Source organism: Salmo trutta, chromosome 26 (genome assembly GCF_901001165.1).
Source record: "Salmo trutta chromosome 26, fSalTru1.1, whole genome shotgun sequence".
Classification (NCBI taxonomy): Eukaryota; Metazoa; Chordata; class Actinopteri; order Salmoniformes; family Salmonidae; genus Salmo; species Salmo trutta.
The window spans coordinates 10,411,981-10,439,054 of NC_042982.1; the positions used below are offsets into that span (position 1 = coordinate 10,411,981).

The 27,074-nt window shown below is 47.7% G+C and overlaps 1 protein-coding gene across 5 annotated transcripts in view; it reads right to left on the reverse strand.

The window, feature by feature from the left end:
• Positions 1–221: 221 nt before the first annotated feature.
• Positions 222–27,074, reverse strand: part of LOC115163081 (uncharacterized) — a 60,091-nt gene continuing 33,238 nt past the window's right edge. For 3 of the 5 annotated variants that reach the window (XM_029714673.1, XM_029714676.1, XM_029714677.1), the window contains 16 exons: positions 21,243–21,309; positions 18,912–18,958; positions 17,172–17,322; positions 15,600–15,731; positions 15,270–15,452; positions 14,946–15,038; positions 14,781–14,867; positions 14,545–14,578; positions 14,332–14,409; positions 13,964–14,062; positions 13,344–13,385; positions 13,182–13,192; positions 12,730–12,984; positions 10,858–12,514; positions 9,395–10,562; positions 222–2,574 (listed from right to left, as the gene is read on the reverse strand). In XM_029714673.1, coding sequence (XP_029570533.1) covers positions 582–2,574; positions 9,395–10,562; positions 10,858–12,514; positions 12,730–12,984; positions 13,182–13,192; positions 13,344–13,385; positions 13,964–14,062; positions 14,332–14,409; positions 14,545–14,578; positions 14,781–14,867; positions 14,946–15,038; positions 15,270–15,452; positions 15,600–15,731; positions 17,172–17,322; positions 18,912–18,958; positions 21,243–21,309 — 6,097 coding nt within the window. In that variant the 3' untranslated portion in view covers positions 222–581. The remainder of the gene's footprint in view (positions 2,575–9,394; positions 10,563–10,857; positions 12,515–12,729; positions 12,985–13,181; positions 13,193–13,343; positions 13,386–13,963; positions 14,063–14,331; positions 14,410–14,544; positions 14,579–14,780; positions 14,868–14,945; positions 15,039–15,269; positions 15,453–15,599; positions 15,732–17,171; positions 17,323–18,911; positions 18,959–21,242; positions 21,310–27,074) is intronic. The other 2 variants (XM_029714675.1, XM_029714674.1) reach the window with 2 other exon arrangements.

Below are 27,074 nucleotides of genomic sequence, written 5' to 3' on the forward strand. Positions count from 1 at the left end.
CCAGTGACGTCCACCGCCGAACGCCGCCCGAACAAGGAGAGGAGCCGACTTCGGCGGAAGTCGTGACAACAGCTGAGGACATTGTGCAAAATAAAGACATAAAATTAAGTGCCAGAAATGCAGACAAAATAAGACTACTTCATAAATAAAAGAAAATAATTGACAGTTTTCACCATGCCAGCTACAAGCACAAACACAGGAGTTTGGTAAACGATACATTGTTTTTTGTTTAACAGAATTTATTTGGAAAGAACAAACAAGAACAAAAAGACTAATAAAAACGACACCGGAAAAGTCATTTGTCTGTGGGTTCAGTCGGTGTCCTGTTGGACAGTGATGTAGGTGGCCAGACGGTGGTACGTGGAGTTGGTTGCAGAATCCCTGACATTGTCAGATTGTCATCTGGAAGAACAGGTGATTCAGTCTACTGTCCAATTAAGTCTAATGTAATTCATTACCTTATGACCTGGAGTTATATCTCATAGGATCCATATGAGCACCACTGTTTCAGGGTAAAGTGCCTATTTAGACTTTCACTGAGGCATAAGGCACCTTGGAGGAGGTCCCCCAGTCGCAGCCCCTCACAGCCTCTTGCAGTTCTGGGGAACAGGAAGGGTGAGGTTGCAGGCATTGATGCTGACCCTCCGTCTGCCCTGGCTGTCTACCACAGGGGCTAAGGTCTGGCTCAAGCTCACCTGGGTGTTGCTGAAGGAAGTGATTCGTCCACTGCCAGCAATCTGCAGGTTCACTGTGGTAGCATAGCTAGTCTTTAGAGTCCTTCTGGCTGCCTGCATTGAGGAGGTGTCCTCTGGCTTTGGCTCACTCCTGTGAGGGTACTGGATGGGCACGCCCATGTCTGGGGCTGGGGAGGCCCGAGGCACATAGGCACAGATCAGGCGGCTCCGGCAACTGTCCTCCCCAAGGTCTGGGTCACCCCACTCATCCTGAGGCCAGACAGGGGAGGTCGGAGTGCTCCGGTCAGGGCTGTCTCCACTGTCATACTTGGTCAGGAGTTCTCGTACGTCGGGCCAGGCAATGCTGGTGAAGTGTTGCCCGCCGTGGTTGCTCTTCCCAGGGGCCAGTCTGACAGGGGACAAGGCGCCGGGGCTGAGGCAGGATGGGGAGCCGCTGTTGGAGCCGCTGTAGGAGCCACTGTTGGAGTAGGATCCCCCTCGGGGGCTCATCAGCCCAGACTCCTGCTCCGCACTCATAGCCCTGCGCCTTCCGCTCTCTCCCCATGACCTTCTCCCATTCTTGACTGGGCTGGGTGGTCGGTCAGCCAGGCTGAGGAAGGGCAGGCTGCTCCCCTTGGTCCTCCGCAGGTTCTGAGAAGGGTTTGGAGAGCATGAGGAGAAACCAGATGGGGGAGGGGAGGTGGTGCTGTAGCTTCTCTGAATGGAGGGGGAGGGGGATAAGCCATCTCTCCATGTGGGTGAGGCTATGGAGGAGGGAGGGAATGCCAATTTGGCATTCCGCGGCTGAGGAGCGGCGACTCCCCACACATTGGCAGGAACCCCAATGGGCGGAGGGGAGGTAATACGAGGGGAGGTGATGCCTGAGGAGCAGGCTGAGGAGGCCCTGGGGAGCTCCAGGGAGAGGCCCAGGTGGTTGAAGGGGCTAGCCCCTCCTGCCCGGGTGCTCCTAGGGTTGGGGGGCTTGTTCATCAGAGGGCCTGTATGATTCTGGACAGGGGGTGGGGAGCAGATCCTGCTGAATGGAGATGGGGAGTGAGAGGGGGACTGTACTCGTGAGCTGGGCTCCGAGGCAGAGAAGGGCCTTGCCACTCTGTTGGAAGTGTGAGTAGAACCACTCCAAAGAGAATCATGGGGATGGGGTATACTATTGGCACTCGCTAACGGTGGCTTCCGGTGATTCACGGCCAATCCTCCGCTAGTGGTGTTGTTGTTGTTGTTGCTATTTCCATTCAAACCAATATAACGTGGCTGGTCTAGGGCAACAGGCCTGGGCTGGGGGGAGGCAGAGGAAGAGGCGGTGTGATGCAGGCTGACTGGGGGGGCTGGGGAGACTGAGTGCTGGCTGCGGTATGGTGGGGGGGACAGGGCTGGGGATGGGGATGCGCATGGGCTGGAGCGAAGTGAATTAGCCCGGAGAGGGGAAGGGGGACACTGAGGGGGGCCGCTAGGGCCAGGGGAGAGTTTGGGGGAGGGAGACCTCATCCTGAGTGGGGATGCAGTGGGAGCGGGAGCCAGAGGGACTGGACTATCTGGGGGAGGGGTGGCCTGGTCCTGGAGGCGAGCGTTCTTCTTGGCCAGACTCTGGCTGATGGACTGGCTGATGCAGAAGGCAGCCAGGGACTTGGTCAAGGCAGAAGGGGTGGGAGAGGAGCAGGGGAGTCCCCTGATTGGAGAGGGAGAGCGATGGTGGAGACTGGGGCTAAAGGCGGAGGGGGGCTTGGCATCCATGGGATGGCCGATACCTGGAGGCAGGGTGGCTGATCTCTCCAGTGTAGACTGGGAGGAAGGCTGTCTGATGGGGGACAACACTGAGGTGTGGATGGATGGGACTGAAGGATCCTGGCCTGGCTCTCTGGACTTCAGTGGAGCAGGTGGTAGTCTATAACCAAAGGAAAGAGAAGAGGAAATTAATGGACTTGATTAATCAGTCCCTCCAGGATTCCGCGATGGCAACATTTTGAGCAAAATCAACAATTTCACACATAATATGCAAGGGCTTGCAAATTTGACCAATCACTGCACTATCTCCACATAAAACAGCCAAATCATCGCAATATTATCGCATAAAACTGACCCATCAGCGCAGTACAAAAAGAGGGCTCGGAATTTCAACCAATCACTGCATAATATGGATCAATCAAGCCACACGCAAAAAGAAAAAAATCCTCGTCAGTGCATTTTCACTACAAATTCGATTAAATCACTGCATATTGCCATGCAAAATATCACAAAAAATCCCTACGAAATCCTGGAGGGACTGATTAATGCCACAACACTGGCTTGAGGAGAAGCAGAATTGAGAGGAGAGGACTGCAGGCAGCGATGGCTCAGTCTCGTGTATATAAACTACTTTGACAGTCCGCGTGTCACAGGCGTGGAAATGAGTAGACCAAAGCGCAGCCTGTATAGTGCTCATATTTAAACTTTTAATGAAGACACTCGAACCAAAACAATAAAACGACTGACGACAGTTCCGTAAGGTACACTGACAAAACGGAAAACAACTACCCACCAACAACAAAGGAAAAACAGGCTGCCTAAGTATGGCTTCCAATCAGAGACAACGATAGACACCTGCCTCTGATTGGAAACCATACCCGGCCAAAAAATAGAACGCAAAACATAGAATGCACACCCACCTATCACACCCTGGCCTAGCTAAACAGAGAAAACACACCTCTCCTAGGTCAGAGTGTGACACCGTGTGTACTTTTATATATGCAATTCAGCTCTTAGCAGCGATGTACACAAAATAAAACTAAACAATTTATATATTTATTATTATACAGCAAAATAGGAACAATGGATCATTTTACCACTCGATATAACCTCTAAAGCTGTGGACATTCAGGGGCCTTTTCACATACTTTGCGTCTACAGTGCCTTCAGAAAGTATTCACACCCCTTGATTTTTTTCATATTATATAGTGTTACAGCATGAATTTAAAATGGATGAAATTTAGATTTTGTGACACTGGCCTACACACAATACCCCATAATGTCAAAGTGGAATGATGCGTTTAGAAATGTTTACAAATTAATACATTTTTTAAGCTGAAATGTCTTGAGTTAATAAGTATTCAACTTCTTTGTTATGGCAAGCCTAAATACGTTCAGGAGTACATTACATTTACATTACATTTAAGTCATTTAGCAGACGCTCTTATCCAGAGCGACTTACAAATTGGTGCATTCACCTTATGATATCCAGTGGAACAACCACTTTACAATAGTGCATCTAAATCTTTTAAGGGGGGGGGGGGGGTTAGAAGGATTACTTTATCCTATCCCAGGTATTCCTTAAAGAGGTGGGGTTTCAGTTGTCTCCGGAAGGTGGTGATTGACTCCGCTGTCCTGGCGTCGTGAGGGAGCTTGTTCCACCATTGGGGTGCCAGAGCAGTGAACAGTTTGGACTGGGCTGAGCGGGAACCGTGCTTCCTCAGAGGTAGGGGGGCCAGCAGGCCAGAGGTGGATGAACGCAGTGCCCTTGTTTGGGTGTAGGGCCTGATCAGAGCCTGAAGGTATGGAGGTGCCGTTCCCCTCACAGCTCCGTAGGCAAGCACCATGGTCTTGTAAACATGCGCTTAACAAGTCACATTGTCACGATGTCACAGGCGTCAATGAAAGGTGACCAAAACGCAGCAGGTATAGTGCTCATCTTCGTAATTTATTAAAGAGAGAGTGAACACTTAAACAAAAATAACAAACGACCATCAACAGTTCTGTAAGGCACACGGCTATACAGAAAACCACCCACAAAAACACAGGAAAAACAGGCTGCCTAAGTATGGCTTCAAATCAGAGACAACGAAAGACACCTGGCTCTGATTGGAAGCCATATCTGGCCACACATAGAAAAAGAAAACTAGAACATATCCCCTGGAAACAAACAAACCCCAAAAGACACAAAACAAACACCCCCCTGCCACGCCCTTACCATACTACAATTACAAATGACACCTTTACTGGTCAGGACGTGACAGTACCCCCCCCCCCCGAAGGTGCAGACCCTGACTGCACCTCCAAAACAAAAGAAACCCACAAAACCAACCCCAAACCTAAAGGGAGGGAAGGGAGGGTGGCCACCGTTCCTGTGCTACACCCCCCTTTCGCCAATCCTCCCACTACGGAGGTGGCTCTGGCTCTGGGCGTAGCTCCCGTTCAGAAGACTCTGGGCTGAGAGGCGTCGCTGGAGCCCCGGGCTGAGAGGCGTCGCTGGAGGCCCCGGGCTGAGAGGCGTCGCTGGAGGCCCCGGGCTGAGAGGCGTCGCTGGAGGCTCCGGGCTGAGAGGCGTCGCTGGAGGCTCCGGGCTGAGGCGCGTCGCTGGAGGCTCCGGGCTGAGGAGCGTCGCTGGAGGCTCCTGACTGGGGAGCATCGCTGGAGGCTCCGGGCTGAGGAGCGTCACTGGAGGCTCCTGACTGGGGAGCGTCGCTGGAAGCTCCGGTCTGAGGAGCGACACTGGACGGAGAGTGCGCAGAGCAGGCACAGGACGTACTGGGCCTTGGAGGCACACTGGAGGTCTGGCGCTCAGGGCTGGCACAACCCGTCCCGGCCCAATGCTGACTATAACCCAGTAAGGGCGGAGCGCTGGCACCGGACGAGCTGGGCTGTGCTGGGGAATGCGGCGCACCGTACCTGGAGCAGGCGTAGGATATCCTGGGTGCAGGATTCTCCCTGGAGGTCTGACACTTACAGCCAGTATAACCCGTCCTGGCTCAATGCTCACTCTAGCCCGGCAAGGGCAAAGCGCTGGCACTGGACGAACTGGGCTGTGCTGGGGAATGCAGGGTATCATGCGTGGACCAGGCGTGGGATATCCTGGGCCGAGGAGCCGCACTGGAGGCCAGATACGCTGCGCCGGCGCACTTTTTCCTGGCTGCCGGCTAGCTGTCGCACGACAATGTTGCGGAGCCTGTATCAACCGCACCGGGCTCTGAGTGCTTATGGGCGACATAGTGCGCATACCTCCATGCTGCCTACCTCCTCCCTCTGTGCGTCTGCTCCGTCGTGCGCTCTCCACTAGTCCCCTTCTCCGGAATCCAGCATCGTCATCCGCTCTTGACTTCTCGACCGGCTCTGGTTTCCACCATGGCTCCCTCCGTATAGCCCAGGAAGTTAGGTCAGGGTTCCCCCCTGACCTAGCAACACTCCCCTTATGCCGCCCCCCCCCTCTTGCCTCTTCACCTCCTGAATAGGAGGATACAACGCCTCGTACCTCCGTCGTTCCCTCTTTGCTTCCTCCAGCTCCTTCTTCAATCGCTGGTACTCCTCAGCCTGGCTCCATGGACACTTGCCATCGAGGATCTCCTCCCACGTCCATGACTCCAAATACTTCTCCTGCTGCTCCTTCTTCCGCTGCTTGGTCTTCTTCTTGTGGGTGGTTCTGTCCCAGGCGTCGATGAAAGGTTACCAAAACGCAGCGGGTATAGTGCTCATCTTCGTAATTTATTAAAGAGAGAGTGAACACTCCACTGGAAACAAACAAACCCCAAAACAAACACCCCCTGACCATATTACAATTACAAGTGACCCCTTTACTGGTCAGGACGTGACACACGACTTCTGCCGAAGTCTGTCCCTCTCCTAGTTCGGGCGACGTTCGGCGGTCGACGTCACCAATCCACCTTTCATTTTCCATTGGTTTTGTCTTGTCTTCCCTCACACCTGGTTTCAATTCCATCAATTACATGTTGTGTATTTAACCCACTGTTCCCCCCATGTCCTTGTCCGGAATTGTTTCTTGTAGTGCTTGTGTACGTTATGCTGGTGGATACCGGGTTTTGTTTGACCCATTCATTGATTGTTCTGTTTGCGGTGGTTTTTATGTTAATTAAACGACACCGTTGTAAATCAGTTTTCGCTTTCCTGCGCCTGACTTCTCTGCCGCCAGTACGCACCCCGTTACACACATAATAAGTTGCATGGACTCTGTGTACAATAATAGTGTTTAACATGACTACCTCATCTCTGTACCCCACACATTAAATTATCTGTAAGGTCTCTCAGTCTCTCAGTGAATTTCAAACACAGATTCAACCAGAAAGACCAGGAAGGTTTTCCAATGCCTCACAAAGAAGGGCACCTATTTGAAGATGGATTTTTAAAAAAAAGCAGACATTGAATATGCCTTTGAGCATGGTGAAGTTATTAATTACACTTTGAATGGTGTATCAATACACCCCAGTCACTACAAAGATACAGGCGTCGTTCCTAACTCAGTTGCCGGAGAGGAAAGAAACCGCTCAGGGATTTCACCAAGAGGCCAATGGTGATTTTAAAACAGTTACAGAGTTTAGTGGCTGTGATGGGATAAAACTGAGGATGGATCAACATCATTGTAGTTACTCCACAATACTAACCTAAATGACAGAGTGAAAAGAAGGAAGCCTGTACAGAATAAAAAATATTCCAAAACATGCATCCTGTTTACAATAAGGAACTAAAGTAAAACTGCAAAAAATGTGGCAAAGAAATGAACTTTATGTCCTGAATACAAAGCGTTATGTTTGGGGCAAATCCAACACAACACATCACTGAGTACCAGTCTTCATATTTTCAAGCATGGTGGTGGCTGCATCATGGTATGGGTAGGCTTGTCATCGGCAAGCACTAGGGAGATTTTTTTAAGGATAAAAATACATGGAATAGAGCTAAGCACAGGCAAAAGGAAAACCTAGTTCAGTCTGCTTTCCAAAAAACACTGGGAGACAAATTCACCTTTCAGCAGGACAATAACCTAAAACACAAGGCCAAACATACACTGGTGATGCTTACCAAGATGACATTGAATGTTTCTGAGTGGCCTAGTTAGTTTTGAAAATAATTGGCTTAAAAATCTATGGCAATACTTGAAAATGGCTGTCTAGCCACGATCAGCAACCAACTCGACAGTCTGAAGAAATTAAAAAGAATAATTAGAAAATGTTGTACAATCCAGGTGTGCAAAGCTCTTAGAGACTTACCCAGAAAGACTCACAGCTGTAATAGCTGGCAAAGATGATTCTAACATGTATTGACTCAGGGGTGTGAATACTTACAGTATCAGTCAAAAGTTTGGACACACCTACTCATTCAAGGGCTTTTCTTTATTTTTACTATTTTCTACATTGTAGAATAATAGTGGAGACATCAAAACTATTAAATAACACATATGGAAACATGTAGTAACCAAAAAAGTGTTAAACAAATCAAAATATATTTTATATTTGAGATTCTTCAAAGTATCCACCCTTTGCCTTGATGACAGCTTTGCCCACTCTTGGCATTCTCTGAACCAGCTTCATGAGGTAGTCACCTGGAATGCATTTCAATTAACAGGTGTGCCTTTTTAAAAGTTAATTTGTGGAATTTCTTTCCTTCTTAATGCGTTTGAGCCATTTACAACTTTGAACGTTTTTTAAAGTGCAGTTGCAAAAACCATCAAGCGCTATGATGAAACTGCCTGTCATGAGGACCATCACAGGAAAGGAAGACCCAGAGTTAATGTCTGCTGCAGAGGATAAGTTCATTAGAGTTCCCAGCCTTAGATATTGCTGCCCAAATAAATGCTTCACAGAGTTCAAGTAACAGACACATCTAAACATCAACTGTTCAGAGGATACTGTGTGAATCTTTCCTTCATGGTCAAATTGCTGCAAAGAAACCATTACTAAAGGACACCAATAAGAAGAGACTTGCTTGGACCAAGAAACACGAGCAATGGACATTAGAAATCTGACCTTTGGTCTGATGAGTCCAAATTTGAGAGTTTTGGTTCCACTGTGTCTTTGTGAGAGGCAGAGTAGGTGAACGGATGATCTCCACATGTGTGGTTCCCACCATGAAGCATGGAGGAGGAGGCGTGATGGTGTGGGGGTGCTTTGCTTGTGACACTGTCAGTGATTTATTTAGAATTCAAGGCACACTTAACCAGCATGGATACCACAGCATTCTGCAGCGATATGCCATCCCACCTGGTTTGTGCTTAGTTGGACTATCAGGACAATGACCCAACACACCTCCAGGCTGAAGGAGAGTGATGGAGTGCTGCATCGGATGACCTGGCCTCCACAATCACCCGACCTCAACCCAATTGAAATGGTTTGGGATGAGTTGGACCGCAGAGTAAAGGAAAAGCAGCCAACAAGTGCTCAGCATATGTGGGAACTCCTTTAAGACTGTTGGAAAAGCATTCCAGGTGAAGCTGGTTGAGAGAATGCCAAGAGTGTGCAAAGCTGTCATCAAGGCAAAGATTGGCTGCTTTAGAGAATCTAAAATTTAAAATATATTTAGATTTGTTAAATACCTTTTTGGTTACTACATGATTCCATATGTGTCGTTTCATAGTTTTGATGTCTTCACTATTATTCTACAATGTAGAAAATAGTAAAAATAAATCATAATGCATATAGCATTTCACTAAAATGCTTTCTTTCCATCTACTCTGTGAATAACAATGTACTGTCTTATCTTATTCATGGAATTTCTTTAAGAACTCTTAGTCGAGAAACAGGAAAAAGTCTCTGCACTCTTCCAGTCAGATGCAAATTTCTTTAATGTTTTTCCAGTTTTGCCTTTTGCCTCCAGCACCTTCACAAATTGGTTTTGGGTGTGTGGTAGATTCTGCTTATTATCTACAAGAACTCTTCGTGGAAGAATTAAGCAATGGACCGGTGAAATTGTGTTACTACTGTACTATTAAGTCCTATTAAATACTGTACCTTTGGCTGGGGAGTGTGGCGTTGTTTGATCCGTTCCAATTGGTAGGAATGCTCCTTCTACCCATGCTAGTGGGCAGGTGCAGGTTGGGTGGTCTTTGGCTGGTGAACTTAGGCAGACAGTCAGAGGACTGCACCCCTGGCGGATGTATAGGTGTCGGGCTTTGGAGCGATAACCACGGATGGGGAACCATGTCCCCCTCTTTTTCTTTTTCTTTTTCTTTGGAATCCTCTGGGACTTGACTCTCCTTGACTCTCTGACCAGATGTATGTGTTGCTTGCATGGGTTCAGTCATAGGTGACTGAGTGGGATGCCACACTAAGGGGTTTGACCCCTCAGTTAGCCCAGAGATGGACCTCTGTTGTGTGGGAGATGTGTCGGAGATGTGTGGGGAAATCTTTGACGATGCCGGTGAAACATCCCGATCATCTAGAGTGCCATCTCGTAGTTTCTCTTTGGTGGATTCAGCTTTACTTTGATGACCAGGGGCCATCTGGGGTGAACTCCCCCTCTGAGCCCCACTGGCCACATAAGGTGACATTATATTGGTGTTTAAATTGTCTTCGTCTGGCTTCACCACCTGGCTTGTCTCTGGTTCAGTTGGAGCCTGCTGTTGAATGGTCTTCAGCAGTTCCTCTGCAGCTCCAACCCCTGGAGACCCATCTTCGTTCCCACATGGGCCTGCTGAAGAGGATGCTGTCCCCAGAGAAGGATCTTCCCTGATGGAGTACAGATGATGTCCTTTCTGCTCTGCCTGAGTCCTGCTGAGATTCACAGACATCTCTGGGGTCCCTGGATGACCATCAGCTGGAACCTCAATCCTTACCCCTTGGATGGGGCCTTCCTGGACTGGGAAGCCCTTCTTGGAGTGAGGTCTCTGCATCTCAGCTTCTGAGATTGCTTCCTCAGACTCGTTCTCCATAAGCTTCCCCTCCACAGCAGTCGTCACTACCTCCTCAGGCCCAACCTGAGGGGTTTTTGGTGGGGTGGTCAGAGGGGAGGAGGGTGGAGAGGTAATGGACGTGTTTCCCAGGTTGGAAACACTGTCCCTGGGTCTGGCCAGGACGTAGCTATTCTCCTGCTGGCGGTAGGTGGGGGACAGCTGTTCACTGACAAGGACGTGGCCAAAGAGCTGGGGTTCTGAGGAAACTGAAGTAATCTCCTGGCAACCTGTAAAACCCACAAAAAACATCCCAAACACTGTCATTCACTGATACACAATATGGAGGCTTTACATGTCATGTTTTATTCGTAGTGTTTCCTAACTAACCATATGAAGGCTTTACTTTCACTATCAAACATGGTAAATCACAGTTTATAAGTGTTATTCCATTATTAATAGTGTTTACTAAAACAAATTCAGTGAAAATGAAACAATAAGACACCAAGAAGTCTTCAGATTTCATCACAACTACACTATTAAATCAAATCATAGCCATTCCTAAAGGATGTTAAATGTACTGACCAGTGGAATGGCTCTGAGCTCTCTTTACTGTAATCTTCTCCCCACGATGCTGCTGTGGCGGCTGGGCCTGAGGGGGGACACTGTGCCTGGTGGTGACGGTCCACGGTGCACGACCCACACACACCCTCTTGTGGTGAAGTGGCACCTTCATGATGCTGGCCTTTGCGCTGTACATGCGAGCCAGCATTTGAACCTTACTGAGGATCCTCTCCGAGTTCTCCACCAGACATGGATCACCGGGGCTGGCCTCGAACAGGCCTATCCCTGCCACGTCTGCGACCGTTGCCCCCTCGTACAGGGTCTGGCTGGAGGACACCATTTTACAGTGGCGGGACCAGCGGCCCACCTTGATCTGGCTAGGTAGGCCCTCTAGGTTCCCAGTGAGGGAACTCCTGTCTCTGATTCTGCCCAACCCAGCCTGGGATACTGGAGCGGTCTTACTGTCGTGGAGACCTGTAGGTGGAGGGACAGTGGAGTCTTTCTGGGCCTCTTTAGTTTCTGTGTCCAGATCACTTGGACTTGGTCTCTGGCCGTTGATTACTTGCTGGTCTTCTGTGATCACTTTGGCTGCTTCATCACTGCATGAGGCCTCTTTGTTTATGTCTGTTAACAGGTTAAGTGCGATTTCCCTCTCTGTACTAACAGCGGCTCCTACTTTCTCCTTCTCTTTCCACTCCTTCATCAACTCTTTGTAGGGGAGGAGCTCGCTCCCTGGCTCAAACCCGCTACATTCCTTCACAGCAGGCTCACCCTGACCTGGTGCCTGGCTGTGATCTTCCTGGGAACCTGCAGTAGAAGTAGAGGTACAGTCTGGGCTGAGGGCTCCCTCTCCCTGGTCAGGCACTGATGGAAGGGGGGAGGGCAGCTCTAACTCAGGCTCTGGTTCTGCCCCCCCATCGGAGCGCCCACTCTCCGAGTCACACAGGCTGTCCTGGTGGCCAAAGACAGCAAAGCGGGACACAGAGTCTTTGACCAGGCCGGTGGGGATGATGAGGGAGAAGCTGTTTCTCCTGGGGGTGGGGCTGCTGTCACCTTCTCCTGCATCTCCTGCCTCGGCCTCAGCTGCCTCGTAGTAGCTGCGGATCTTCTCGATGATCTGCCTGTCGGACCTGGTGAGCTGGGTCTCTTTCTTGGGCGCCAGAGGGCTCTGTATTGTGTCCTCTGGGACGGAGAGATGAGAGACAGGAGCTTCTGAGGGTTTGTCCTCATTGGGGAGGTCAAAGCAGAGTTCTTTCTCCCTCTCCCTTTTGTCAGGTAGGCTTACAGGAGAGAGAGGTGTCGTGGTTTTGATCGTTTGCTCGTCCTCCACCTCTGATGCAGTTCTTTCCTCAACTGTCTCGGTTTCTTTGGCTGATGTGCTCTCCTCCTGAGGCATCTCCTCTATGACATCAGATGGCAAAGGTGTTGACTCTCCACCTTCACAACCTCCCTCTAAGGACTCACTGGACAGACGGGGTGGAAGAGTTTGGTCTTCCATTTTGGTTCTGCTCCCCTCCAGTTGCACTGTTATCTCCTCTGGACTATTGGGATGGAGGTCTTGCGACTCGTAAGTCTCCTCTGTAGGGGAAGCAAGCGGCTGGTCATTTCCTTGCTGAGCAACTGGACATGGAGTTGGCTCAGTTGTTGGGTCCTCCAGAGACTCATCCAGGGGTGAATCCTGTGGAGAGACAGAAACAAAAACCAAAAAGTCAGTCATCCCTGCAGCTCATACAATACGTACACGGTAAAGTAATGCAGCACTAACTCAGGAAGGAATTGATAGCTCATAAAACTAGACACTAATGTCTAGTGACTAGACAAGTGGCACAGGTTGCTTCAAATCCATGGCAACTGTTTAACAATGTGTGAATTGTGAAAGACAATATAGCCCACCCATACTATGTCATGCTTGAGTTCGGCCATTCCCTCTCGCACGCGGCTCTGGTTAATGAACTGCATGATCTCCTCGGTGATGGAGAGGGTGGGCGGGAGGCTCAGGGGGGATAGATCCTCATCTTCCAGGCCCGGGCAGGGGTCCGGCCGCTCTGTCTCAGCCTCCACCTCCATCACAGAGGAGGCCAGGGTGTTGGTGCTGCCTGAGGATCCCAGGCTATCTGCCCCATGACACAGCTCCCCCTCGCTGCCAGCCTATGGAGATGGACATGCGTATAAACACGGAGACAGAGAAAGTCAGGAAGGGAGGGTGTTACTCAATAGCATTTCTAACGCCAACAAGGCATTGCTCATAGTAATTATTTCCAATGAGATATCATTTGATGATTGATTTATGTGTACGACAGTTGTGTGGGTGGTTTAGTGTGGAACAAGTCGGGAATCAAGCTTACCTTTGAAGAGACTGGATTCCATGAGAAGATGGGAATGGTTCGTGGGAAACAAACAAGTGTGTGTTTACTTTCCATTATAAACATACAAAATCTTTCAGCCCTGACAGACCGAAGTACTACCAGGAAGCAAGACAAACAAAATCCTTTAAGAAGCATTCTCACCACTCTCACCATGAAATGCTGTTTCGAAGTCTTTAGTTGGAGCTGGAAAGAAACACCCATAAGCATCCATGAATTAGTCATTTCCAATTATTACATTTATGCATTTAAATTTCCTAGCTAACTGTACGTTTAGTCCAAGTAATGTGCCGTAGGTGATTCCTCTCTGGGCCCTTGTTCATAAAGCGTCTCAGGATCAGGTGCTCCTTGTCCATGTAATCTTATTAATTATTCAGTACTGGGGCGGCAGGTAGCCTAGTGGTTAGAGCGTTGGGCCAGTAACCGAAAGGTTGCTGGATTGAATCCCCGAGCTGACAAGGTCAAAATCGGTCGTTCTGCCCTAGTACGAGGCACTGTTCCCCGGTATAATTAGATCTTAACTGACTAAAATAAAGGTTAAATGTACATTTAAAAAATATATATATGATCTAACTGATACTTCATCAGCACTTCTGCTTTGAGACTCTTTATGAATGTGGACCCTGTTCTATAGACATGAAGTCTCACCAGACTGCCTCCTGAGTAGGAAAGCTGATCTAGGATCTGTCCATATTACCTTATTCATTATGATCTAAAAGGCTAAACTGTGGCTAAATCAGCACTCCTACTCTAAGAAGTCTCACCAGACTGCCTCCTGCCGCGGCGGTAGGACAAGTTCCCCTCCAGAAGCAGGGGAAGGCTCTTCTTGGCCTTCTCTGGGGTGTAGATGAACTCTGGGGGCTCTGGACACACACACACACACACACACACACACACACACACACACACACACACACACACACACACACACACACACACACACACACACACACACACAGCATTCAGTTAACTCAGCAAACACAGACCAGACAGGCAAAAGGCCTTTGTTATTTGCTAGATTTATGACAAAAAAGGTGCTTAAAACCAGTAAAGATATCCAACAGAAAATAAAAGTGGTTCGCACACAAATGAGATACTAGGTGCATTACAGGTAAGAATGGCTTGTCCTGACCTGATTGGCGTCTTCCTCGATGATATTCATTGCATCTTGGAGATGACTTTTTTAAATGATCCTGATCAAACTGAGGAGCTGTGAAATAGAAATTGCAAGTTACTGAGTTGTACATGATCGTAAGCTGTGCACGATTGGTGTCAAATACAGTGTAAATTGAAAGTGAAAAGTGTAGGTGTGTGAAAGTATGATGCTTTCAAATGTGAAACTCACATTGACAGAAGTTGTCACCGAGTACCTGCCTTGCCTGAAAAATACATGTATGGTATTTCAATGATTGTTCGACTTGCGACAGTGTTTGCATTAACTTCAAATAGCCATGAGGTGGCAGCACAACCTTACAGAGTGAATACAATATTCTCAATTTCAGTACAGCCACAGCCTTCAGTGTTAAATTTGGCTGAAAAGTATTGCCATTCATATTGGCAGCATTGACCGTAATGTCTCACCTTCTGGGGTAGAGAGGCAAGATGGTTCTCCACTATCAGTCTCTTGAGGTAGTGCAGCCAAAGGCGTTTCTCCTCCTGGTTCTTGGTCTGTAATATGGGTAGGAGGGTAGTTTATGTACACTGGTCTGACACAATACAATTTCCTGTTCTTTGGTTTACTCGTACCTGTACAATGTGCTGCTGTTTGGGGATGGTCTGATCGGACACCTTAAAACACAGGGGGTCCTTCATGGTTTCTACCAGAAGTAGATTACAACACTGAATGGAGAGAAGGGTGGAGAGATGGGGGGAAAGGAGAGAGTGAAATATGAGAGGAAAGGCAGTGGAGGGGAAATAAGGATATCAGAACACGATAAAGAATCAAGCGACAAACAAAAACATTTCACTTTTTTGATTGGTGTAGGCGTCATCTCTAAAGATACATGCCCATAGCATTTACAGAAACAAAATAATCTGATCGATTCATTCCGCTGTCCGCACGTCACTCACAAATATATGGGTGCTGTAGATGAAAAGCTCCAGCCTCTTTTTAGCGATAAGCAGCATCTTGTCGAAGAGGAAGAATGCCCTCTCCTTCTTGACCCGTTGGACCCTGAAGGAGCCCTCCAACACCAGCTCCCCAAAGCCATTCAGGTCTGGACCTGTCCAGTTGGTCAACAAGCTCTCAATCTCCTGCCAGAGCCAAAAGAAAAGCAATGTTTGTGTTGACCCAAGGTTGACCTCTAACCTTCAAAAACAGAGTCATAGATAACACATCCTGTAGTTTCCTCAGAACTGCTGTAGTGAGTGACTGGGCAGAGCCTGACTGGTGGTCCATACCTGCAGCCTGATGGCGTGCTCCTGCTTTCTCTTCATGTCGTTGATGTACCAGGCCACAGCTGTCATGGTGATGATGGCATCCTCCACCACCTCATAGCCAGGGTCACTTTTATCAAAGTGTTTGGCCAGCTCCTGCCACACGGGGGTGAGAGTGAGGTTAGGCTTCTATTAGTGTCGGTATAACGAGACGGGGTAGCTGCAGCCTAATACGGCGACCAGAGACCGAGCGAGTGGGTGTGTCGAAAGGAAAGGAGTAACCAGGCAACTACCGTACCGCGAGAGTTTGAACTTCTGTTTTTGAGTCAGAGGATGAGTCTGAGTTGTATTTCAGTGTTTAGTTTACACAAATGATTGTGCATTTTCAGTTGTAAAACTGACCATTTTTTATTAAAAGCACTGATGATGGGTGTATTGTTGCTTGTATGCGTTGTACGTGTGTTCTTACCGTGACTGTCACCCTAATATTGGCTACTAGGTATCTACTGCCCACAACATTGCAGGACAGTAGTGCTTGGCAAGCGAGAGCGAAGGACACTGTGTCCCGGTGTTGTTGCTTACTGTATGTGTCAAAGAGACATCGAGATGGTTGTCAATATTAGTTATTTCTTGTGTAGGCTGATATCCAACATATAAAATCATGGGAGGGAAAAATTGCTACGTTATCTACCGCCTGTGACACTGTGATAAGACCCCCCCCCCCCCCCCCCCCCCCCCCTTAGTGGGAAGCACCTCTGGTCGGCAGTCATCTCCATACAACACTGGTGCGTTAGTCAATGAGGAGTATGCATTGGGTGAAAAGTGACTGCATACGTTTGGAACCAGGCTGCCTCCCGGGTGTGACTCAGACGCCCCGTTCAAAGCCCACGGCAAAGTTGTCTCAAAACAATAGTGACATAGCCTAAATTCCAATATATATTTTATGGAAAAGAGATGTTTCTGGATGATGCACCATGCTGCCTTGTTGACAACATGACAGAGCGGCACAGATTATTGTTCACATCACAGGCCAATGGGGCCATAGACCAGCGCACCATGGCTCAGGTTAATAGAACTCCCTCATTTGCACTGGTTTATCGACTGTGAAATGAGCTGCTTCACTTTCCATAAACCCACTCCTTTCAACACACCCACTTGCCATATTGGGCTGCAGCTACCCATACTTGAGAATAACCACCACAGAGATGGACTTGGAGAGAGAAGCCTAGGTAGCTGATCAGTGTCCAAATACAGCTAGTTAAATGCCATGAGTTGAGAGTCTGCGTGACTTGGGGGTTTTCGGTTAATGATAGGGTCCTTATTTCATTTCACAGCATCTCCATGCTTTATTTACTCGCTAGCTGCAGCCCTGATCTGCGGAGCATCACACACTAATAAAGGCAAGGAGTGCAGAGTAAGAAACAGGATGCTTTGGATTGAAGGGAAACTCAGTCTACAACGGGCCCTGTACCATTCCTCTGTGTAAAATAAAGGGTTTAAACATATAGTCGTATTCTCTGAATAAGTTTGACATTGATAGTATTGGATCAGTATCATCATATTGTCTCTGTGACCCAGGCCATGACCTATACTGACCTGCAACAGGAGGTGGTACTTGAGGATCCTCTGCACTGGCTTCAGCAGGTAGGTCTCCAGGGGCAGGGAGTGGCACAGGGTGGTCTGCCTCTCCTGGAAGAAGCCCACCAGGCTCTTGTTCTTCATGCAGTCCCTCAGAACAGCCACCGAGCTGGGGAAAGAGATCCAAGAGGAGAGGGGGTGGAGGTTGTTGGTGGAAGGGGGGGAGGGGGTCACAGTAAGACTCATCAGTTGGCTCATTGCTATGCCAGACAGCACTTAATCTCATGGTGAAGCGTACAGTAATGTGTTCAGCATATGCCTCCGGTCCCCCCTTCAGAGGGGCCTCTTTTTGTCTGAACACAACTATTTAGATACAGTAAAACATTCTGCTGCAGTCCCCTTGCTGTCCGACTGGGATATCTTTCTCAGACAAAAGCTCTGATACCTGTTATCAGCATATCTCGGTATGAGTTATGAACGAGGTCTTTTTAAGACATCACTGGAGGAATGCGCACAGCTCACGTACAGGGTCAGGGCACCATCAATGTCTCATAACCAACATAATTCTGTTTCTATTCTCTGTGACAGACACACGAAAGGCTGTTTACACGGAGCATGTGGAACACCGCATCGTCATGGTGACGGGCAGCGATCCAGTCCTATTCAAACATCTGCCAGTCAAATAGTAGTGGCCCTTGGGATTAGAATTGACGGGCCTTGAAAGATGCCGCCTCTAAAACGCTTGTGACGGGTTTGTATTTTGCACGCACAGCACACTGTGAGTTAGCCTGTTTGAACAGTGACCGAATCTAACCGCGATCATTAAATCAGTCGCTATAGTCTTTCACTGGATGAACCTAATTCTGATTTGATGGTTTCACTTGTCAGTCCGACCACTGAGTAGTTGAAATAGATCTATTCAAGACGCTGACTACGGTTACATGCACACAATAATGTGATTATTGTAGATAGTCAGGTTAATCTAATAGTTTGTATAAAACGTTTACATGCTTTGCAAGTAGAATGATTTCCCTAATAATCCTGTTTACGTGGACACATCTGAATTCAGGTTACCTGATGGTCATTTTGATAAATGCAGAAAATCGGCAGTCACGACAAACGTTCTACCACAATGGCGGTGTTATTTTTGCGAAGACTTTTTGATTCTGAGTTTGTACATTTGTATGTGAAAACTATTTACAAGATGCATACTTTCAGTTTTTCCGAACTCACTTAAGAGGGAGGCTTGCGCTTCCTGGTGCTGGCACATATGCAGATCAAATACACAGCTGGAACGCCGATTAAGCTGTTTATGTCCTAATAATTCGAAAGATTGCTCAGAAAAACGGGTGTTTTAATCGGCATACTGTATGCTTACTTCGATTTTGACCTTACGCCGATTAAGATAAGCAGAGTAAGGTGTTTACATGAGTAATGTTACACTCAGCCTTCTGCCATAGTCAGTTTAATATCAATTTATTTGTGTGCATGTAAACGTACTTAATGACCATTAGAAATAATGATGTCTCTCTATAAAGGATTGTGATTACAGCTGTACTCTTTCCCACCACCATAATATACAATTGTATATTTATACCACTGTAACAATTTCAAAAATGTATTTTGAACTTCACTTGTCCACTGTGTTTAACTCATTACATTCTCACCTCAGGTCCCTTCACAATAGCTATCATTCAATGATCTAGGTCAAATGACAGAGCACACCAGTACAGTGGTGTGTGTGTGTGTGTGACTTACTTGGGGTAGTTCATACAGTAGAGGGTATATATGTCGAAGGCTTCGCTCTAAACAAGAGGGAGAGAAAATAAACCGATGGCAGAGAAGAGAGATGTGTGAGAAAGACCAGAGACACTGAGCTTTGGTCTCCATGTTCATTCTGCTACAAACCCCCCTATGATCATGTGACAGCTCCCCTCACAAGAGGATCATTCTCCAGGTCTCACTCAGAAATAAATACTTTGTCTTTATCTCTTTACAAAACCCCATTCCCCGACTTATGTAAACATGTATTCTCATCCAAGAAACATCTCATCTAAACAGCTTATCTAAGAAAGTTAAAGAAACCTAATTGCATTTTACATTTAAGTAGGTTTTGTAGTGGCGATTCCCTATGACTGCCACTGGCACAGGAGAGAGCTGTCCACATCCACAAATCAGCTTTACAAAACGTTACTCTTTTGGGGTGAAGTTCCCATTTATTGTGTCTGTAAATATAAATAGCTCCGAAACACATATTCCTGTACAAAAGGTGCAGAGAGGCATTCTATAAGGTGTATATGTGATACGGTAAGAACTGTATGCCCTCTCCTGTCACCTGTGCTAACCCTTCCTGGTCAGCTGTGCTAACCCTTCCTGGTCACCTGTGCTAACCCTTCCTGGTCACCTGTGCTAACCCTTCCTGGTCACCTGTGCCAACCCTTCCTGGTCACCTGTGCTAACCCTTCCTGGTCACCTGTGCTAACCCTTCCTGGTCACCTGTGCCAACCCTTCCTGGTCACCTGAGCCAACCCTTCCTGGTCACCTGTGCTAACCCTTCCTGGTCACCTGTGCTAACCCTTCCTGGTCACCTGAGCCAACCCTTCCTGGTCACCTGTGCTAACCCTTCCTGGTCACCTGTGCTAACCCTTCCTGGTCACCTGTGCCAACCCTTCCTGGTCACCTGTGCTAACCCTTCCTGGTCACCTGTGCTACCTATATACACACGCGACCAGTGACCCATGACCCCTCTAGTGTACAAAACAAGCAAAAAAATAACCCTTGACAAACAACATACACACAACTCATAAACAGTCCAAAATGGCTCCTACAGGTTTAGATAATGGTTCTGTGAGGTCAACTGAATATTATGTTCCAAAAACGTGTGTATGTATGTATACTTGTCTTTACCACTCAGTCGTACATAGAGCCAGCAGGTCTAGGGTCGGAGAGTCATAGCTTAGCAGATGGTGAATTGTTACAGGCTACAGCTGACTCCATACAGACCCAGTGTCTGACCACACCTAACCTAAGAGCACGTACGGCCTAATTCCAAGCAGAAACGGTCACGTTTGAACTGCGTTTCCCACGTTCCACTCTGGCTCTGATTATTTCCTATATCGCCACCTCCACATACTCTGCAGTAGCGAGGGGCCATTGTCCTCACCCGGTTTAGAGAGGTTAGTCTAGCTCAGAGCAGCATCGCAAAACCCAGAATAACCTTGCCGGTAATGGCTTAATCGAATGTACTCTTTTTTCCGCAGCCATCTATAATTGGCCACAACAGTAGCCCATTCAATAGCAGAGAACTATAGGGACTTGCTGGATAAGAGGGTCTGGGCGCCAAAGAGGAAAGTACAGGCTGGAGACAGGACTAAGAATAGGCACCCTTGGATCCTGGACCGCAAATGGGATCCTGGTTCTTGGGTCTTGGTCTTGCTTTGGCAGGGCCAGGCGTGTCCGTCTGCAGCCCCACATATGGAAGCATACCCTGGGAGTCAGGGACATAGACGCTGGCCATTTTCCCAGCCGACACAAAGGAGAGCCTGTTTCCCTGGTCGATTGGACCCTTCACTGTTCCTGTTTTATCAGCGGTGGTTCTGTGTCATTACTCAGGCGACTACAGTACAGCACCATGCGGGTGTGCAGACCCACTCAACTGTAGTGAGCACATGGGTTAAAGGGTCAGCGCCACCACCGCTTCAGAACCAGAACCAATCACCATGCCTCTCTGGTCACGGGCCTACGCACACTCACATAGCCCAAGTACAAACATTTCCTCTGACACACTACCCAATGTCAGCGGCCCACTTCAAACAGCTGTGGTTCTCTACTTGGCCGAAACAAAAGTTTGTTTCACACGATCTGCTTGCTTGACATTTTAACAGCGCTCTGCATCCAGAGAACAAAATAGCTACTGTATACAAGCACCATATTGTCATAGCCTTCATTAGCCCACACAGCAAGCCAGTCTTAAGCAATGACCCAAGAGGGGCTGGCAGTGACCAACCAATCAGGAAACACCCACAAAGAAAATGTGTAATGTGAATGTACTGGTTGTTTGTGCTTTATCATGGCAATGTGGTGGCTCACCCTCTCAACGAAGCACTCGGCGATGGCAGCCGCATGAGGACTCCTCTCCAGGTCCTCCAGAAGCTCACTGTGGGAGAGACAGACAGACAGAGGTCAGTCTTGGGCCATGAGAACACCAGTACAGCAATGTAAACGTATCACTGCAACCCACAGAGGTCATGGAAACATCACTGTAACTCGTCTACATCCCTGGAACTCATGCTCTACAAATCAGTACAACAGCTCTCAGTCATGATAAAACATACCACTGTCAAATACTGTAACATCCATGTAACAACTACTCATAACACATAATGATGAGCACATACACTGCTAAATCAAATGGACAGCACAGACATTGCTTGGTAGACACTGTGCAGTGCTTGTGAGTGCATGTGAGTTTGTCAAGGTCTAGGACAGTTCATGAGAACTTTGTTTGGAGACTGTTATTCCGTCTCCACCGAGGCCATTGGAGCTGGTGTCGAAGACGATCCTGGCAGGGACGGATCCCAAATCCCAACTCCATTTCCACAAAGGATTCATTTATGTCTCCCCTTCCGATCCTTCCAAACTATCTCCTAAATGCATGCAGATGGGACACATCTAGCCCCACATCAGCCAGCTGTCCCACTACAGCCCCCCGCCTCCCCAACCCCCACACCTTACAAACACAGACCTGGATCAGACTACTTTTAACAGGGGAGAGGGGGCGAGTGTTTGCTTCAAGGGTCAAATAACCGCTTGCACCCGTTTCACCTGTGGTCCCACGCCACGAGCTCACCCTAGCCCCGTCATCACCATGGACAGAACTCTTATGAAACACATATGCAAGCTCTCTCCAGGAGCCTGTAACTTTTGAATAACATCCTACTTCATGGATGTCAGTGGGGGGAGAGAGCAGCGGGTCTCTCCATTCAGTATCTGAATGAATCAAAACTATCGGTGCAGAATTTTCTTGGCTGGAGATGGTGGAAAAGGTAAGGAATAGTAGTGAGGAGGGGAGAGTTGAGGGACAGCGATGCGTTTTGAATTCCGGATCTGATTAGGAGAAGATGGATGTTGATGTGGCTAATGGCTGTAATGGCAGTCTCTGGTGGTTACTGGGACATCTCAACAGAGACAACTAGCCTCACATTGCTGGACAGCGAGCTGAAACGGAAGGTGTCATTCACCGCAGCCCCATCAGCCCGTATCTGAGGTTACACGACGTGATGAGCAGCCCATCTGCACTCAATTCATTACCGAAGCCCAACTTCCCCGCATCTCTGAGAGTCCCAGGGCTGCCGGACTGGTCAGTCTCCCGGGATCCCCCCTCTTCCAAAGGAAAACAGAGGCCCTCTGTAAACACCCAGAGATCGCCTTCATATGGATGGGGGGAAAAGTTTGGAGCGAAACCGCAGCCCTCCATTCTTTCGCGGCACTCTCTCCTCCCTCGGAGACGAGGCTTGTTCCGTGGCTGCCCGCCGCGGTAAGAGGGCGTCATTAGGGTTTTGCGGGAAGCAAGGGGGAATTATGGGTGGTTTTTATCAAATGGCCACAGAGCAGGGTGTCTCTGCGTGCCACTGGCCCTGACTGATGTCTGAATCCTGTTGTTGACAGACAAAGACAAAGGGAAAGAGGGAACAAAGAACATTCCACCACGGAGACATTTCCTCCATCTGCAAGAGCAAAGGGCTTTCAACAAGACTACATCTGCAGTGCTGTAGCATGTTTGCAAACATTGGATTTAATTAAGGCTTGGCACTTACTAGCAGGGCCTGGTACTTTAAGACAAAAGCCCTGGAAAGTATTTGGCTGTCAGGGCCTTGGACTTGAGTTATGCTTGTAACAAACATACTAATTACTTTCCCAGCTTTTCGTTACTAAAACACTCCATCCATAGACTTTTAACAGAGATGCTCCATATTTGAGGTCAGTGAAAAACTAGACTTTTAAATCAAGCCTACTGATTTTATTTCCTCACTATTTGTGTATTGTTCTTCCCTGTGCTAGATGACACATGACAATCTGGTTATTAACGTATGTGCATGTGCTCCTCCTCTAGATAGAGGGTGAACTGTGAGAGGAAAGAGGAGCCTCCTCCAGATGATCCTTCTACAGTCATATATTTCACAAAGCGTTACAGTCAAACAGGGAGGGGTCACCTGCGAGGCGCACTGCATCAATGAACTCACACGCTCCCTCCCTTTGTTTCATTCTTTCCATTGATGCACTTCTGAACCTCTCTTTTCATTGTGCTTGTGGGGAGCCTTAGTTTATTTACCTTCCATACAGCCAGTTCCCCCTTCTCTTTTCCTCCTGTACGCCTCACTTCACTCCTTTCTCCTTCAATAAGCATCCCTCTCTCATGGAGTGCGATCTCTGCATTAGATTAAAGCACTTGCAGATCTGTTTCCTCTTTAGTAACTAGACAGTAAGTGCCAGACAAAAACAACAGAGACCTATCTACATCCCCAAATCAGAATGTTTATATGCACTTGAACCTTGCTGGCTATATGTTCCCAATCCATTCCCTGAGTATCTTCACATGCCGACTTCATCGCCTCTCTCAAAGTGAGAACTTCTTTCATGTGACACCGCATCCTCAGCAACACCAGCCACTCCCACACGAGCCACGGCAGATAAAAACAGAGCACCGTTTGGGGGACTGGCCCTTCCTGGATCCCAGCCAGCCAGGGTAAGAGGGAAGATTCCCTCCCAGGCAGACCTCCGGGTCACAGGGATGACTGTGAACGGGTGAGGGGGCTTAGCACTCAGACTGACTCTGACTGGACAGGAGTGAGAGGGTAAGGGGTTATGTCTCTCGTGTGGGACTTCATAGGAGCCGTGACCCGAGCCAAGCATGCAGGGGTCACAGCGAGGCCTAAATCACACGTAGTGGAGGAACTAACCAGGCTTGACTAAATGTCACCGCACAGAGTCCAGCCCCCCTACTGTACGTTCCACAAGCAATGCGTCTACTCCATGAGAAGTTGAATGAATCATACATACATAGCCACATATAGAAATATAATTTCTAGAGGGGGGGGGGGGAAAGCCCCTCAGACCATTGCAATAACTATACTTCTATATTTCTATGGTGCCACGCGTCCACATTCCAATTGACTTCAACTCTATGGCACAACTTAAATACCAGCAGTATAAGTAATAGTAGTGGTACACCAAACGGGTAATAAAACCATTATCCACAGTCACTGGAGGTAATTGAGCTGTTTATACTGTAACGTCAGGAACTCTCATTATACGCTGTCCATAGCCAGCTTTGAAACTCGTGATATTATACAGAACATGTGTTTCTTATTAGGCTATTCTATCAGATCCTCTACCTCTCGTTATCATTATACTGTACAGGAGCTGCACGCGAAAGTGAAATGTGTTCATTTTGAAAGGTCTACGTTTCTAGTGTAAATGTACTTTGCGTGTGAGTCGTGGCTGGCTTCGCACCAGGCCTTAGACAGACACAAGAGATAAATCATGGCACTCAGACAATGCAGTTAAACATCTTCATGTGCAGTAGTAAAGTATCTCTCTCTATCTCTCTGTCTCTCTATCTCTCTCTCTCTCTCTCTCTCTCTTTGTTTCTGTGTTTCTCTGTCTCTCTGTCTCTTTGTCTCTCTGTCTCTCTGTTTCTGTGTTTCTCATACTCGCTGTATTAGCCTACTGAGGATTCAACGTCTCTGGCAAACTTTCCAAATTAGGGATTTGGAACAGAGAGACAAAAGAGAGGATGGGCAGGGATTCTAAGCAAGAGACAGTTAAGTCATCTTGATAAGCTCAGGCCTGACTAATCTCTCTGTCTCCGTGTCTGTCTCTCGGTCACTCATTATGAGTTGGGTTTGAAAAAGTTAGAGGTCACGATTCCACGTATAGTCACGTATCCATAGAGATAAATCTATAAGCTACTAGGCCAGTGATGTAGGATCCTTTTTCCGTGACAGACTAGACAATTTAGCACTTATCTGACTATCATAGTGGCCTGTTCAGCCACAGTTTCTACTCAGCTTGAATCTAATAAAGATGGACAAGATTGAACGCACTACTGGTCTTTGACTAACTACTGGAATAGTACAGAGCATGTCTGTCTGTCTGTCTGTCTGTCTGTCTGTCTGTCTGTCTGTCTGTCTGTCTGTCTGTCTGTCTGTCTGTCTGTCTGTCTGTCTGTCTGTCTGTCTGTCTGTCTGTCTGTCTGTCTGTCTGTCTGTCTGTCTCTGTCTCTGTCTCTGTCTCTGTCTCTGTCTCTGTCTCTGTGTCTGTGTCTGTGTCTGTCCTGGCTGTACTGTTCACCAGGCTGTGCCCTGTCTCTTGCTGCGGTTTCGGTCTGCTCACAGCAGGGTCCAGAACTCTACACTATGCTTTGTCCACCGCGGCGGGCCACGGCAAACGACATCCGTATGCTGCCTGGAGAACAGGCCAAGAAAGTAGACATAACAACACCAGTGTGGATACAGGGGCTGCATACCACAGCGATGAGGAGATGAGATTTAGAAAAGGCAGAACAAGAAAAAGGACCAGGGAGAAAAAGGTAGATTTTTTTCTCTACTTATTGGGGAAAGGAGAGGATAAAAAAGAGGTCAATCCTTTTTTTTCTCAGATGAACAGTGTGCTACTTTGAGTGATGAAAAAAAGAAAGAGAGTTAGCAAACAATTCGTTTTTTTTCTCTCCCTGGGAGCCTGTTAGGGAACTGACTGCTCTCATTCTGTTCATTACAAACAAATGTAATTTATGGCCTAGCTAGCCCCACAGCAACGAGCGATGGGGATAAACCCCTGGCACTGATGCACATACTTTACTGTACTGCAATGAGTTACACTGCACAGAGCCTGGAGCAGACGGGAGAAATCCCTAACTCTCCCTCGCTCTGTTTCTTCCTGCAACAGTGAAGCCATTTCCCATGAGAACCGGGGGCAGGAAGCATATTGGAGTTGGAGAAGGGTGTGAGTACTTACTCATGTGGGGGGGGGTATGTAATGAAAAGAGACGACTTGGCATGGGCCCTGAGACTGAAGTGTGAAAACAAGAGTGTCAGCAGGGGGGCAGGGCGAGGAGCTTTGAGGAAATATGAAAAATATGAGCGGTACTCTTCCCAGGGCTTCACTGGAAGCCGCCGGGTCCAAACTCATCCGTGCCATTTCTCCCTCCTCAACGTTCCCATCACTCAACTGAACTACTGACATAGTAATAATTTATGTTTTTCATTGACACATTCACTATTCCAGACAAATAATCATAAATACTGTACCAATGCATCACTCCTGAAACTGGGAAATGTATGAAAATTAGGGTACAGTTAAACAAAGTCAAATAGCTTGAGGAACTATAGTGAGCCAAATGGTTGTCTCCTTACTCTCCTGTAAACGGTTTCCAGGAAACATATAAATGGATCTCTACTTCCAGTGTAAACAGCAATCTGAAAACATCTAGCTGGAGTGCAGCTCAGATACGCTGCCGTGCCACTGTGTACGGAACATTATCTCACACATATAATCAATCTCAACCCTCCTCTGTGGTTGTGGAATGTAAAATCTGGTGAACCGAGACTTATACCTTAACTTTTTAGTGACGGGGCAGTATTCGGAAATTCGGATGAATAACATGCCCAAATTAAACTGCCTACTACTCGGGCTCAGAACGTAGGATATGCATATTATTAGTAGATTTGGATAGAAATCACTCTGAAGTTTCTAAAACTGTTTGAATGATGTCTGTGAGTATAACAGAACTCATATGGCAGGCAAAAACCTGAGAAAAATCCAACCAGGAAGTGGGAAATCTGAGAATTGTAGTTCTTCTTTTGAATCCCTATCGAAACTACAGTGTCTGTGGGGTCACGTTACACTTCCTAAGGCTTCCAT